This window comes from Rhinatrema bivittatum, chromosome 4, assembly GCF_901001135.1.
Source record: "Rhinatrema bivittatum chromosome 4, aRhiBiv1.1, whole genome shotgun sequence".
NCBI classification, from domain to species: Eukaryota; Metazoa; Chordata; class Amphibia; order Gymnophiona; family Rhinatrematidae; genus Rhinatrema; species Rhinatrema bivittatum.
In genome coordinates, this window is record NC_042618.1 from 333,562,438 (window position 1) to 333,578,815 (window position 16,378).

Genomic DNA, 16,378 nt, shown 5'->3' on the forward strand with positions numbered 1-16,378 from the left:
CATGCGTAAAAGTACATACTTGTATATGTTGCAGGGTCGACAGATGCATATTTTATAATACATGCAGGTTATAAAATACTATTGTAGATCTCCATGTGGCCTTAATCGCACTTATTCGTGGCCACGCGGAGGTGTTTGAAAGTTATCCTTTATGGTTCTCTAGTCTCATTTCATAGGGCTTTGGGTGCAGAACCCACACCATTTTGATAGCCCTTTTCTGGACGACTTCTGTCTGTATCCTAATAAGATTTATTTTTTGGAGATGTTCAAAATCCCATTCTATAAACAGTGTGTGTCCATTTAATTAAAATAAGGGAGAGTGATGTAATAGAAAATGTTAGAAAACCTGCTCTAATGACAACTATATATCATCCTGGGCCATCGACTGACATTTCACTTGATGAATGAGCACTTTCCCAGTAAGCATTCAGAGCCCTCAGGGGCATGGGAATACTTATTTGTTACCTCTTTTTCCAAGCTGACAGCATCCCTAGAATAGTTACTTTTTTTCATTTATTCTACTGTGGAGTGTAAACAAAAATTCAGTTGTCAAGATAATGTAATAAATTTGATTTTATTTGGACCTCAAGATACTGAGGAAACAATATCTGGTGTCCTATCTTTGATGAAAAAGTGTTCTGGACTGACAAATGAAGTATCTTAAAGTAATGTGTTTTGATTTTGGGTTGGTTTTTTTTTATTAATTCAGTGGCTTGTTTTCATTTTATAGGTTCAAGCACAGCTTTTGCAGTTTGCAGCAAAAAACATTGGTCTCAATCCTGCACTATTAACCTCGCCAATTAATCCTCAGCATATGACGATGTTGAACCAGCTCTATCAGCTGCAGCTGGTGAGTAACACAGGTTTATTGTCCAGATTTTGAAGCATGACCAAAGAAAATGGAGACATCTCTCTGGCCATTCATATCAGGCTAGTCAGAAGAGGTAACTGCTCATACATAGTAAATGGTCGGAGAAAAATACACAATCCAGCAAGTTTTTTTTTAGGGTTGTAACTATTGCTCCATGCAAGTTAGCCCCATACATTCAATTTCTCTAACTGGCCAGTTGTCCATAATAAATTAACAAAATACAGTTTTGATGTTCAACCTTTCCATAATAATAATTTTTGGATTTCTAGCCTACCTTTCCAAATGTTTTGACAAGGCAGCTTACAGCATAGTTAGAATTCAGTACAATAAGTCCTTACCCAAAATGACTTACAGGTACCTAAGGCAATAGGAAAAAAGGAGAAAAAGTGACTTACCCAAAATTACAAGGAGTGTCAGCAAAGAAAGTGAGATTTGAACCCCGATTTTATAGTTCTTAAATCATTGCTCTTACCAGTAGGCCACTCCTTAAGCTTCCCACCCCTCTGCAGTGTGGTTTACCTTTTTTTTTTTTTTACCTCTCTAGGTCTGTCTTTAGATCTCATGTATTGCAAAATACCTGGATAATGGTGCCAAATGCTAAAATTAAATAAATCAACACAAAATTTTGATTTAAAAGAAAAACTTTACGTGGAGCTTTCTTGACAAAATATTTCCTGCAAAGGTTTCAGGAATAGAATTTGTGTAGAATAAAGAACATGAGGTGTAAAAAGAATATTCTTCTTCATCCAGCCGGACCAGTCCAGATGCATGGGTTTGCCTCCCAACCAGCAGATGGAGACTTAACAGGTTTGCCGGCATCACCCTTTATAAGACTCCATGCTGACTTCAACCTGCCAGTATTCTCTGTCTCCAGTATATGACAGGCAAGCATCCCGTGCTGTGAGCTGAGGCCTAATGAAGAAGATAGAAATTTGAATGGGGCTCCTGAGGTGAAAGTCTTGTACCCCCTCCCTTGGTTGAACACAGCCAGTGGACCAGGGGGCTTCCAGTTGTTCAAACAGGGTTTTTCGGGCTACAGTTGCTGGAATTACCCCTCTTCCTCCCTTCTTTCTCTCCCCCCCCCCCCTTCTCTCTGCATGCTTGTTCCTCTCCCTTTCTGTGGTCTCTTCTCTCCTTAAAAGAAAAAAAAACCTAAATAAGGCTTCCCTCTCTATTTTTTCCTCCCTTCTCCTGAGCCACTTGGCTGTGCCTGGTCCCTGCTTGTTAAAACTGTGTTAAAAAAAAAAAAGGCAGAAGAACGATTTGCTGTCTGAGGCACTGCAGGGCAGGGGGAAAGGTAAAGGATGAAGTGATGGCATCTCTTCAAGAGTATGGAAAATGCTCAGTAGTTTGCAGTGTGTGTGGATCACGCTATCAGGCAAAAGCCTCTGTAAATCTTGTGGGGAGGAGAGGAAGAGCATGCAGCTTGTGGATTTAGCTGCCCCAGAAGAACCACATCAGCAGAGTCCTCTGCGGGCCATTCCTGCCATAATGCTTGCTGCCAAGGTGAGATCAACGGCCATATTGGAACCACGAGAAGGGCGTAACTCAGAGTAGGACTTCTGCGTTGGTTCCGGCAGTCTTGGACACTGCAGCGGTCTAGTCCATGGCTCCTCTGGGTGAAGTTCTAAGAGGAGAATATCCCATTTCTTCATTGGAAGATGTGATTTCTTCCTCTTCCTGGACCTTTATTCCCATGGAGTTTGTGAAATGTTTGCATCAGGCCCTTTTCTATAGAGCAGAGTGTAGCTCCAGGTTTCTCTCCTGTGACCCCCCCCCCCCCCCCCCCTTTCCCAGGAGCAACTCCTGCGAATCCAGAGTAAAAGAATAAAAAGAGAAGTAGAGGAGGATTGGGAGGAAAGAAAGTTCTGTGGTTTTGGATCTGTCAGTTATGGACCTTAAGGGGTAATTTTCAAAAGGATTTATATGCATAAAAGTAGCATATATTGTAGCAATTGTGAAAAGCCTGTTTATGCACATAAAGTGCACTTAGGCGTGTAAAACCTATTGACAATTCAATAGAATATATTGTACCAGTTTTCAAATGTGCATTTACACACACAAAACACTTTTTTAAACACATAAATCCTTTTGAAAATCACCCCCTAAGATTTTAAGAAAAAATATCAGTGAGGGAGAGTTGGAAGAGACGGAATGTTCCCCTAGGTTCGAGGATAATTCAGCTATGGTTCGGTTGTTCCACAAAGAGGAGCTTTCTCCCATAGTTTCACAGTCCCTACGAATGCTGGACATAGCAAAAAACAAATAAAAAAAAAGAGGGTAGGAGTCTTGTTAACTCAGAAGAAGACCCTATAATGTTGAGTTTAAGGAAATAATTTAAAGCTTTTCTGTGACATAGATGGGGATTTGATCTGTTTATTGGGATACCCCAGAGTTAAATTTTAAAATGGGTATCCCTGCTCAGGAGGGGGAAAAGATGGAATTTCCTCAAGTGGATACACTCATTTGTGCTGTCACTAGGAAGACACTATTCCTTTGGAAGGGGGTTCTGCCCTCAAGGATGGTCTGCATCAGAAGATAGAGGCTGTGCTTAAGCAGGTATCTGAGGCTGCTGCTGGCTGCTTTGTGCAGCAGTATTGTTGCTAGGGTAGGATTGCATTTGTCTCAACACATACAGGAAACCTCCTTAGAATGTGGTGAGGTGACACTGGAGGATGCAGCTCAGATGGCCCCCAGGGACGACCTTTTTCGTGGACGCCTCATATGAATTGTTCTGCATTTTGACTAAAAGTATGGCTTCCATTGTAGCTGCCTGTCATTTGCTGTAGCTATGTAATTGGTCAGCAGTTTCGGTTTTCAAGGCAAGGTGGACCAAACAGTCATAAGAACATAAGAAATTTCCATATTGGGTCAGACCAAGGGTTCATCAAGCCTGTTTCTAACAGTGGCCAATCCAGGCTACAAGTACCTGACCAACACTTTTTGGAGAAGATTTAGAAAAGCTGGTGAAAGCAAAGGAGAATCGAAATTCTCCAGATTGTCCAAAAAACAATCCTAAGAGGATGTCATGGTCATCTCCGGCTTGGAGCTGCTTTAGGGATTCCAAGCATGTGAAGCTGAGGAAGTTGGTGTATGGCCAGCAGTCTGAACCTTTTTGTATATTCCAGTACTTTCGGAATTCCAAGAAGCGAGGTAAGGATGGAGTCTCGAGGCAGTCCGGAAGTTCTCAGACCCCTCCCAATTCATTGGGTGTGGGAAACAACTCTCCAGTACAAAGGTCTTATACCAGAAGCGAGTCCTCATTACTTCAGATCAGTGGATCTTAGGAGTCGGATGTTTTATGGTTTCCTCTCAAGGATTCATTCATAAGGGAAAGCTGTATGAAAGACATTTTTGTGGTTCTGTCCTGTACTCTTAATGGGGTCAGGGTCAGTACATAATTGACTTTGTTGGTACCAAAGAAACCAAAAAAAGGAGATGACTTTCACCGCCTTATGGACCTGAAGTACCTCAGCAAGCCTCTGAATGTTTTCCATTTCAGGATGGTGACTCTGAAGTCAGTTATAGTAGCAGCATGACAAGGAGAATTCTTAATGTCATTAGATCTGATGGTGATGTATCTGCATATCCCGATAAAAGGGCATCAGAAATATCTTTGCCTTGCAGTGATGGGGGGGAGGGGGGAGACATCTGTTTGGATTGACCATGGTTTCAAAATCTTTTTCCAAGGCAATGGTGGTGATGGCAAGCTTGCGCAGAGAAGGTATTTTGATGCATCCGTTTCTGGACGATTGGTGGATTTGACTGAAGTTGGCCCAAGAAAGTGAATCAGTGACAACCAGAGTGTTGCAGTTATTGCAAGATCTAAGCTGGCTTTCAAACCTATCATTTTAATAAGAGCATCTTGCTTTCCTCTTGATTCTGGAGTACCTGGGTATTCAGTTTGACACAAGGGAAGATCTGGTTGACAGACATAAAGATCTAGAAGGTGTAGAACGTTTATTGAGGATTCAGAGATCCATGGTGTGGATTTATCTTGGATTTAGCACCTTGAGCAAGGGCTCACATTAATCCTTTTGCTCTTCAAATGGTCTCCTCAGTTCCAGGTGTATTTCATGAGATTCCTTCTGATGATGGATGCCAGAAAGAGTTTTGCTTTTGTAGCTAGTATGTAATATGTGGATTTTGAATCTTGTGTAACCCTTGGGCTGGAATCCCACAATAGTGCCCCAAGAACCATCACTCATATCTAATTTAGGATATCATCGTTCTAATGTCAATTAGAGTAAATTAGTGTCCAAGATTCCCTGACAGGGAGGGGGGTGAAATTAGTCTTCTAGGCCCTGTGCATTGTTTAGTTCTTAATGAAGCACTAAAGTCTATTGTTAACAGCACTGATAATCATGCTGGAAGCTGATGTGGTTTATTTACAAGTATTTCTCTACCACTCCTCCAAACAAAATGATTTGGGCGGTTTACAGTATTAAAACGTACATACACTTAAACATTATTGTAAACTTTTACTGGCTAAAGATGAAACTAATGGAAATGTTCTTTACAGCTCTTATTTACAAAATCTTTCTTACACTTTAGAGCTTCAATAAATTTGAGACCTTAAGCTTTCAGTAGATTTATTCAGATGGTAAAGATAATTTCATAATATTATATGATCATGATATTATATGATTTTTGTTTTATGTTGGGGGGTTTTTATTCCTTATATTTTTATTATATTAACCTTATTTTTTTATTTTTGTATTCTGTTATGTATGTTTATTTTGTTATCTGCCAAGTACTTTGGATAGTGTGGACTACAAGTTCATAAATAGGTTAAAAAAATTAAATTAATTAAGGAATTTGTTCCTTGTCCCTTTCAAACATTTGGGTAGTTTTTAAGTTTCCTCCCAGTGTATATATTGGATATGATTTCAGTCCAGTTTAGATATGCTAGTCTTGAGTCCTATTTTGCATATTTTTTCTGTAGTTACTCCATATTCTTCTTCTTTCTGCTGTTCCATACCTGGGTGGTACCTTTATACTCCTCTCCTGTGTCTAGGATTCAGATGGTTCTATGGTTCTCTCTCTGTGAAACATTACCTCCTCTGATTTTACATAACTTAGTTCTTGGGCCCTAGGGAACTCAGGTGAAGAGGGAAAAGGGAAACCAAAATCCAAAGGGCAGGGAGGGTAAAATAAACTTCCTCACAAAAGAGAGGTTTCCAAAAACTATGGCAAAATAGGGAAAGGCACCCTGCCGCTTTCACTTCACAGGTTTTAACCCCAGAGATCCCGGGTCCTTCCCTAGGAAAAACAAACCAAAAGGGAGCAAAGGAACATGCTACCCACTAGGATAGTCAACTCAAAAATCCAAAACATTTAGCTGGTGACGGGTTTATATACACACTAGGAGTGCACCATCTTAGGCTCCCACCTGAGGGAGCTATAACCCACAAGATCTATGCTGTACTGTTCTCCCCCCCCCCCCCCCCCCCCCCCAATAAAGCTGAACTAATTCTCTTAGGAATCCACTGGATTCCCTATATTTGAATCTCCCATTTGGATAATGGTTATCTTGGATGCCAGTCTCTGGAGTTGGGGCACTTGCTGTATAGTGGCGCAAGGCACTTGGAATCCAGACAAAGCCAAGTGGTCCATCAATCAGTTGGAAACCAGAACGATAGGGAAGGCACTTCTTTTAGTTTGCTTCCATTCTTCAAGGTCAGGATCTTGTCAGCCAGTGCTACAGCAGTGATGTGTGATTCCCCAAGCACGATCAAGTGTTGGCATGTGGTGGAAGAGTTAGGTCTGCTGTTGGTCTGGGTGGAGAAGCTGCAAAGGGCTCTCTGCTGCTCTTATAGTGGGAGTAGAGAATATACAAATGGACTAACTCAGTCGCAACAAGCTGGACCTCAGAGAATAGAGTCTTTCCTGGGAGGTGTTCTCCAAGAGAATATCCAAATGGGGAGAACCAGTGATGGACTTGTGGGCGGTCTTTAGGTGTAAAGATTTTTCAGCCAAAGAAGGGTAAGAGGTTCATCTGGTATGAATGCCCTAATTCAAGCTAAGTCTTCCTAAGAGTTTTTTGGACTATTTTTAATTGCAATTGTTAAATGTCCTGTATTTTTTTGAAATTTTTTTTATGCAGTTTCCTATGATAGGGTTTCCCTGCAGTGCAGGCTGTTGTGGTGCAGTTATTTGAGGAATTATGTTTTATGTTTAAAAAAAAAAAAAAAGGTGTCTCTTTAGTTTTCTTTGTTGCTTGTTAGAGGTCTACAATTCATCCTTTTGTGATTGTGTTTAGTAGCTAATTCAAGACTGGCCAGTTCAGGGTTCCCTCTGTGGCCTCTAGTGAGCAGAGTATTGAAGCTTTCTGGGCATCCTGGGCTGTCTCCCAATTGGCCAAAGCATCCTTAGTATGCAGATTTAGTGAGGATGCTGGAGAAGATCTGCTATTGTTGGCCTCAGGACAGGAATCTACTGTTCAGAGGCTGGTGATTCACAAGGCTCTGTCTTGATTTTGTCTTTGAGAGGTCTTATCTGTCAGAGAAGGGATATTCTGAGAAAGTTGTAAATATGCTATTGTGATTAAAGTTTCCACATCCTTGGCATATATGAGAGAGTGGAAGTTAAGGAGCTTGTGTGCTGGTTATCTTAGAATTCATGTGGTAGGATTGGATAAAAGTTGGCCCTTTACTCCTTAACGTGTAGGTAGTGTCTATTGCCTGCTACACAGGTGAGTTGATGGGCAGACCTTTATCGTTGAATGTGTCTTGTTTTCTTCAGGAAATGAAGCATATTCAGCCTTTGGTAAGAGAATCAGTACCTCTCTGGAATTGGAATTTGCTGTTGTCATACCTGGTTAATCATCCATTTGAGCATCTGAGAGGCATCACTTAAACTGCTTACTTTTAAGGTGGTGTTTTCTGATAGCAATCTATTCCGCCTGATGAATTTTGGATCTGCAGGCTCTATTGTGTTCTTCAGACAAGGCAGTATTGATTATTTTGTTTCTTCCTAAGATGGTTTTGCTTTTTTTCTTCTTAACCATAACCAAATGGTAAGTCTCCCTTCCTTTCAAAGGGACTCTGGTAGAGAAGCATATGCTCAGTTTCATCAATTAGATGTCAGGAGAGCTTATCTGTAATTAAAGGTCACTAATAGTTTCAAAACCTCTGAGTATCATTTGTTCAGTTTAGAGGATCTAGAGGAGTCTGAACAGCTTCAAAGGTGACGATACTCATTGGAGTAAGGAAGTGATAGGGAAGGTTTACATTGCATTCAGAAAGTAGTCAGACCCCTTCACTTTTTCCATATTTTGTTACGTTACAGCCTTATTCTAAAATGGATAATATGTATTTTTCCCTCCTCAGACTACACACAATACCCCATAATGACAAAGCAAAATCAAATTTGTAGAAATTTGTGCAAATTAATTTAAAAAAAATCTGAAACATTACGTAAGTTTTCAGACCTTTTACTCAATACTTAGTTGAGGCAGCTTTTGCAGCAATTACAGCCTCAAGTCATATAACACTACGATCTTGGCACACCTAGGTTTGGTGATTTTCTCCCATTCTTCTCTGCAGATCCTCTCAAGCTCTTGTCAGGTTGGATGGGGATAATCGTTGCACAGCTATTTTCAGGTGTCTCCAGAGATGTTTGATCGAGTTTAAGTACAAGCTCTGGCTGGGCCACTCAAGGACATTCATAGACTCGTCCAAAGCTATTCCCGCGTTATCTTGGCTGTGTGCTTAGGGTTGTAGTCCTGTTGTAAGACGAATCGTCACCCCAGTCTGAGGTACAGAGCATTCTGGAGCAGGTTTTCATTAAGGATATTTCTGTACTTTGCTCCGTTCATCTTTCCCTTGATCCTGACTAGTCTTCCAGTTCCTTTAGCTGAAAAACATCCCCACAGCATGATGCTGTCACCAGCATGCTTCACATAGGAATATTTGCTAGGTGATGAGTGCCTGGTTTCCTTCAGACATGACGTTTGGCATTCAGGACAAAGAGTTCAATCTTGGCTTCATCAGACCAGAGAATCTTGTTTCTCATGCTCTGAGAGTCGTTTAAGTGCCTTTTGGAAAACTCCAAGCAGGCCGTCATGTGCATTTTACTGAGGAGTGGCTTCCATCTAGCCACACTACCATAAAAGCCTGATTGGTGGAGTGCTGCAGAGAAGGTTGTTCTTCTGGAAGGTTCTCCCATCTTCACAGCAGAACTCTGGAGCTCTGTCTGAGTGATCATTGGGTTCTTGGTCACATCGCTGATCAAAGCCCTTCTCCCCCGATAGCTCAATTCAGGCAGGCGGCTAGCTCTAGGAAGAGTCCTGGTGGTTCCAAACCTCCATTTAAGAATTTATTTATTTTATTTATTTAGGTTTTTTCTATACCGGCATTCATGAACATATCACATGCCGGTTTACATTAGAACAAGGGGTGCATAGAACAATAAAACTATAACTGGTGCATCAGGGTTGCAGTTACAATGAAACAAGGTAATAGAACTGGGAGAAGAAGAGGAGAGCAGTATAGGTTAACATAAGTTAATTATTTACAGTGCCCGTAGGCTACATTGCTTGGGTGGAATTGGAGGTGGTTAAGAGTTGTCTGGGAAGGCTTGTTTAAATAACCAAGTCTTCAATCTTTTTCGGAACGTTGGTAGGCAGGGTTCTTGGTGCAGATTCGTGGGGATGGAGTTCCAGAGTGAGGGTCCTGCAGTCGAGAAAGCTCGGTCTCTTGAAGTTGTATGCCGGGTGGATTTTGTGTTCGGTACCTGGAGGGATCCTCTGTAGGCTTCTCTGGTTGGTCTGTGAGAGACATGTAGGCTAAACGGATATTGAAGGTCCAGAGCTGTAAGGTGATGGATGGACTTGTATATGATGGACTTGTAGATGATTCTGAAGTGAGTGGGGAGCCAGTGAAGATTTTTTAAGATTGGTGAGATGTGGTCTCTTCTTTTGGAGTTTGTGAGAATTCTTGCAGCCGTGTATTGTACTATCTGTAGGGGTTTGGTGTATGAAGATGGAAGGCCCAGAAGGATAGCATTGCAGTAATCTAATTTTGCAAAGATTATTGCTTGAAGTATAGTTCTACAAGTCCTGAAAATGGAAGAGTGGTTTTATCCTTTTCAACACTTGGAGTTTGTGAAAGCAGTCCTTAGTGGTGCGGTTTACAAAAGCTTTCAGGTTCATTTTATTGTCAATTATGGCTCCTAGGTCTCTGACTTGAGAAGATAGAGGGATGTTTGATGAGTGGCTGGAGTAGTTATTGTTTTCTGGAGCAATAAGTATTAGTTCGGTTTTGGAGGTGTTTAGAATGAGATTCAGGCTGGAGAGTAGGTCATTGATTTTTGATCTGCAAGATTCCCAATATTCGAGGGTTTTGACGAGGGATTCTTTGAGAGGAATTACTATCTGAACATCATCTGCATAGATAAGGTGTTTGAGTTTAAGATCCGTTAGGAGCTGGCACAACGGGAGTAGGTATATTTTGAACAGGGTGGGTGATAAGGAGAATCCCTGTGGGACTCCTATAGGTGCGTCATGTCGGGAGGATTCTTTATTGTGGATTTTCACTTTGTAGCCTCTGTTGTTGAGGAAAGTTTTGAGTCACGTTAGAGCAGTACCTGCAATTCCAGTGGATCTGAGTTGGTTTATGAGGCTTGCGTGGTTAACGGTATCGAAGGCGGCTGAGAGGTCCAACAGGATCGGTAAGAATGAATGACCTTTGTCAAGACCCAGAATCAGGTAGTCTGTCAGTGATACCAGGAGGGATTTTGTGCTGGGCGCCTTGTGGAACCCGTATTGTGAGGGGAAGAGGATTTTGTTGTCTTCGAGGTAATCTGAGATTTGCGTGTTGACTAATTTTTCCATAATCTTAACTATGAGTGGTAGGTTGGCGATTGGACGGAAGTTGTTTGGGTCGTTGGGGTCTGAGTTTGGCTTCTTTAGAAGTGGTTTGAGGGAAGCCATGATGATGGAGAATGATGGAGGCTACTGTGTTCTTCGCACCTGCAGTGCTGCAGCAATTTTTTTGTACCCTTTCCCAGAACTGTACCTAGACACAATCCTGTCCCGGAGGTCTGCAGATAATTCCTTCGACTTCATGGCTTTGATTTTGCTCTGACGTGCACTGTCAACTGTGGGACCTTATATAGACATGTGTTTCTATCCAAATCATGTCTAATCAATTGAATTTACCACAAATGGACTCCAACCAAGCCAAAGAAACATCTCAAGGATGATCAGTGGAAACAGGATGCACCTGAGCTCAAATTTGAGTGTCATAGCAAAGGATCTGAATATTTATGTAAATGTGATATTTCAGTTTTTTGTTACTAATTAGTTTGCACAAATTTCTACAAACCTGATTTTCTTTGTCGTCATGGGACATTGTGTGTAGACTGAGGAGGGGAAAGATGCAAATTAATTTTAGAATAAGTCTGTAACGTAACAAAATGTGGAAAAAGTGAAGGGGTCTGAATACTTTCTCAGTGCAGTGTACATACCTAAGGGATTGCCACTTCTCAAGAATTTGAGGGCATATTCTACTAGGGCGTAGATGGCTTCATGGACAGAACTTTGCCTCATGCCCTGTTGGAGATTTGCAGAGTGGCAACCTGGAGTTCCTTAATACTTAGTCAAAGCACTATTATCTCAACCTTTAAGCCAGGGAAGAGGTTTTCTTTGGTTTGGAAGTCTTTAGAGCAGACTTGGCAGTATCCCATCCAGTAGAGGGATAACTTGGGTGCATCCCATGTGTCTGGATTGGACTGACTGTTCTTACCTGATAATTTCCTTTCTTTGAGTCAGCCAGTCCAGGACCTTTCTGTTTTGCCAAATGTATTACTCTTATTTATTTTCAGAATAATCAATTGTGTGCACTAGTTGGCATGCTGGATGTTTTAACCTGCATTCCCTGATAAGACTTTTGCTGTACCCTTTGTTTGTTTCTCCCTTGGGTAACCCTCTGGTTGTTGCTTGGTGGGGTGGGGGGTGATGGAAAGTTTAGTGCAGGGGTGGCTAGATCCAGTCTTCAAGAGCCACAAACAGGCCTGGTTTTCAGCATACCTTCAATGAATATGCATAAGATAGATTTGCATGCACTGCCTCCATTGTATGCATATCTATCTCATGATTGTGGATATCCTGAAAACCAGGCTTGTTCGTGGCTCTAGAGGACCCAGAGTTGGCCACCCTTGGTTTTTTGTATTAAAAATGTTTCTCCTAGAACAAGTAGAATGGTAGACCTCGCACATGGGTGACATCGTATGGAGCCCGGCAGGGAAAAATTTTGATTGGCCCACTGAGCATACCCAGCATACCACTATCCACACATCCACATGGGGTTCCTCTTCAGTCTCTTCTTTTCTACAGAGATAATGTCTCATGGTTGGGGAGATCATGCTCTTTTTTTCTTTCGGAAAATGTGTTTTCCTGTGCGAGTCCCTCTCCATTTTCCCAGCTAACAGGCCGATACAGTACAGTGCGCTCCACCGCATTTGGACGCACGTTTTCAACACGCTAGCTTTACCCCTTATTCAGTAAGGGGTAATAGCACGTCAAAAACGCGCATCCAACCCCCCCCCCCCCCCCCCCCCCCCGAAACTAATAGCGCCCGCAACATGCAAATGCATGTTGAAAGCCCTATTAGTTATTCCCGCGCGATACAGAAAGTAAAATGTGCAGCCAAGCCGCACGTTTTACTTTCAGAAATTAACGCCTGCCCAAAGTCTGGCGTTAATTTCTGCCGGCACCGGGGAAGTGCACAGAAAAGCAGTAAAAACTGCTTTTCTGTGTACCCTCCGACTTAATATCATGGTGATATTAAGTCGGAGGCCCCAAAAGTAAAAAAAAAAAAAAAAAAAAATTAAAAATCGGCCCACTGGTCTGAAGACGAATGCTCAATTATGCCGTTGTCCGTTTTCCGAACCCGTGGCTGTCAGCGGGTTTGAGAACCGACGCCGGCAAAATTGAGATCGGCTGTCAAACCCGCTGATAGCCGCCGCTCCTGTCAAAAAGGAGGCACTAGGGACGCGCTAGTGTCCCTAGCGCCTCCTTTTACCGCGGGCCCTAATTTGCATAGGCCACCCTCCTGAATCGCGTGCGCAGGAGAGTGGCCTGTTAGTCTGTGGCGCGGTAAGTTTTTTGCCTTCTATGTGGTTGATTCCCGGTAGTGGCGTCCTTTGTGTGTCTGCTGGACATCGACCACTTGCCAGCTGTTTTTTCATGGCATCGTCGGGTTTTCGTCAGTGACCTTGGACGTGAGGGCATCGCACAATGTTCGGGGATGTTGTTTTTGCGACCAGATGACCCCCAAGGGCCGATGCGCCCGCTTGGACAAGATGGAGAAGTTGTTCAGCCCCAAGAAGTCCGAACACTCGACACCGGTGTCAGGGGCATCGAAGCCGAAGGGCCGGGAAGAATTGATGGACACCAATCCCTCAGTGTCCACCCCTTCACGAGGGCCCCCAGTGGAGGGGGGTGCCGGAGATTGGCCTTCATCGGTCTTCTGTCACTCGAGGACCTCTGCTTTCTCTCCTTCTTTCTCAGTGCCAGGGTGAAGACCGGGCCAAGCACTGAGGGAAACCCCAGAAACATCGCCATCGGTCTCCGTCCTCGCACGATACCAGGCTTGGGCTGGCACTGGCTTCTACTGTGATACCTCCTCGCCGCGGGATTGTTTCGGGCCCAAGCATATCTTCCCCGCGAGTGTGCGCTCATGTTGGTGTCCATTGCAGGAGTGGTCCAACAGAGCCAGCAGATTTCGGCTCGCCCATGTTGCAATTCTTAGGACACATGACAGCGACCGTCCATGTTCCTCCCTTGGCTCACTTGCATATGCCCAGAGCTCAATGGACCTTGCGGTCTCAGTGGCGCCAGGCCACCCAGGACCCTCCACATCTGCATCCACATTATTCCACCTCTCTGGGATTCCCTGACCTGGTGGAAGAGTCTTGCCAATTTGGAGCAGAGGGTGCCATTTCAAAATCCCCCGGCCTAGATTATGCTCACCACAGATGCATTCAAAAATGGGTGGGGTGCCCATGTGGAGGGGGTCCACAGCCAGGGCCAGTGGTCTGCCCAGGAAACCTCAGTGTCAGATCAACTTCCTGGAGCTTCGCGTGATCTGATATGCGCTCTGGGCGTTCAGGGATCGGCTGATCAGCAAAGTGGTTCTGATTCGGACTGACAACCAAGTGGCTATGTGGTATATCAACAAACAGGGAGGTACGAGGTTGTTCCTCCTGTACCAAGAAGCAGTCCAGATTTGGGCTTGGGATCTGTCCCACCAGTGTGCTCCAGGCCATGTACCTGGCCGGGTCAGAGAATGTGGTGGTAAACAGGCTGACGTCTGACCCTACAAATGGTCCCTGAACCAGGAAGTAGCGGATCGGATCTTCTGCCTCTGGGGGATCCCGGACATGGATCTATTCACATCCCCCTGTACAGGAGAGATGGCGAACCAGCCTCAGATGCCTTGCCCGCCATTGGGGCTAGGGCCTTCTGTATGCTTATTCTCCGCTTCCCCTGGTAACGAAGACTCTCCTGAAGCTTCTTCAGGACAGGGGAACTATGATCCTTATAGCCCCTCATTGCCCAAGGCAGATCTGGTTCCCCCTCCTGGGACCCAATGAGCTTGGGTACTTCCCCAGGTCTCATCATGCAGGAAGGGAGCAGGCTGTACCACCCCAACCTCTGGGCTTTGTCCCTGATGCCCTGGATGTTGAGAGGTTAATTCTGCAGCCCCTTGACATCTCTGATGTGTCTCAAGTCCTGGTGGCTCCAGGAAGCCTTCCACTAGGAAGAATTATGGCTGAAGTGGAAGAGGTTTTCCGTGTGATGTGAGCACCACGGTCTGAATCCATTCTCCTACTCCACCCCAAAGCTGCTTGATTTACCTTCTGCACCTTTCGAAAGCTGACTTAAAGACACACTCCAATAGGGTACACCTGAGTGCTATTGGTGCCTACCACCAGGGGTGTGGATGGGTCTCCCAACTCTGTGCAACCCATTGTGGACCGCTTTTTGCCAGGTCTGCTTCAGCTGAAGCCTCCCCTACGGCCTCCTGCTATGTCCTGGGACCTCAATGAGGTTTTAGCTCAGCTCATGAAAGCTCTTTTTGAACAGTTGCATTCTTGTGACCTCAAGTACCTGACCTGGAAGGTCATGTTTATAGTCGCAGTCACGTCAGCGAGCAGGCCTTAGTGATGTATCTACCCTATTCGAAGTTCTTTCATGACAGTTAGTTCTGCACACACATCCTAAGTTCCTGCCTAAGGTGGTGACAGATTTCCATCTTTACCAGTCAGTCATCCTTCCCACCTTTTTTCCCAAGCCTCATTCGCACCAGGGCGAATGGGCTCTGTACAGTTTGGACTGTAAGAGAGCCTTAGCCTTCTACCTGGAGCGGACAGCAGGCCATAGGCAGTCCACGCAACTCTTCATCTCTTTTGACAGGAATAGATTGGGAGTTGCTGTTTCCATGCAGATTCTGTCCAACTGGTTGGCGGATTGCATCTCCTTCTGCTCCACTCAGACGGGACTGTAGCTTGAGGGCCATGTCAAGGCTCATTCTGTCAAAGCCATGGCGACTTTGTTGGCCCATCTGTGAGCGGTCCCCATGGATGAGATCTGCAAGGCTGCGAAGTGGAGTTCTTGCCACACTTTTGCCTCTCATTACTGTCTGGACAGGGATGTCCGCGATAGCAGTTTCGGCCGGCCAGTCCGTCCTTCGGAATCTCTCTCTGTGAAACCCAACTCTTCCTGCCTAGGGCCCATTGTTCGGGTTCAGGCTTTCTTCCTCTGTTACCAACAGCACCAGGGTTGTTGTGCCCGTTGGCACCTGGTTAGGTGTCTATTGGCTTCATCGTGGTTCAGGAGTAGTCTGTAGCTAGGGATTCACCCATGTGTGAGGATTACCATCCTGCTTGTCCTAGGAGAAAGCAGAGTTGCTTATCTGTAACAGATGTTCTCCTTGGATAGCAGGATGTTAGTCCTCATGAAACCTGCCCACCAAACGTGGACTTGGGTTTCTCTCATGTTTGTTTCATTTTTTCGCAATTCTCTGTTACGAGACTGAAGAGGGACCCCACTTGGATAGTGGCATGCTGGGCATGCTCAGTGGGCCAAAGTTTCTAGAAACTTTGACATATGTTTTCCATGCCGGGCTCCATCCGATGATGTCAACCATGTGTGAGGACCAACATCCTGCTGTCCTAGGAGAACACCTGCTACAGGCAAGCAACTCTGCTTTATCTTAGCTTGTTACATAGAATATACTAGCAGGCTGATGTCAGCACGGGAGCCTATAAGAAATGTCAGCAAATCTGTTAGTCTCTGTCTCCATCTGCTGGTTGAGAGACATGACCCATGCATCTGGCCTGGTCTGGCTTGACTCAAGGGAAAGAAATTATCAAGTAAGAACTAATTTCTTCTTGCTGTAGTAGCCATATTTTTGTATGCTGGTCACTTAACCACATGTCTTTTCCATTGCTGTTGGCGCATGTGCAAATGTCACAAATATTTATTAATCTTAATATTTT

General features: G+C 44.2%; 1 protein-coding gene across 4 annotated transcripts in view; it reads left to right on the forward strand.

Moving 5' to 3' along the window:
- Positions 1 to 16,378, forward strand: part of TNRC6C (trinucleotide repeat containing adaptor 6C) — a 309,688-nt gene that overhangs the window by 233,138 nt on the left and 60,172 nt on the right. For all 4 annotated transcript variants that reach the window (XM_029600392.1, XM_029600391.1, XM_029600389.1 and 1 more), the window contains one exon: positions 731 to 850. In XM_029600392.1, coding sequence (XP_029456252.1) covers positions 731 to 850 — 120 coding nt within the window. The remainder of the gene's footprint in view (positions 1 to 730; positions 851 to 16,378) is intronic.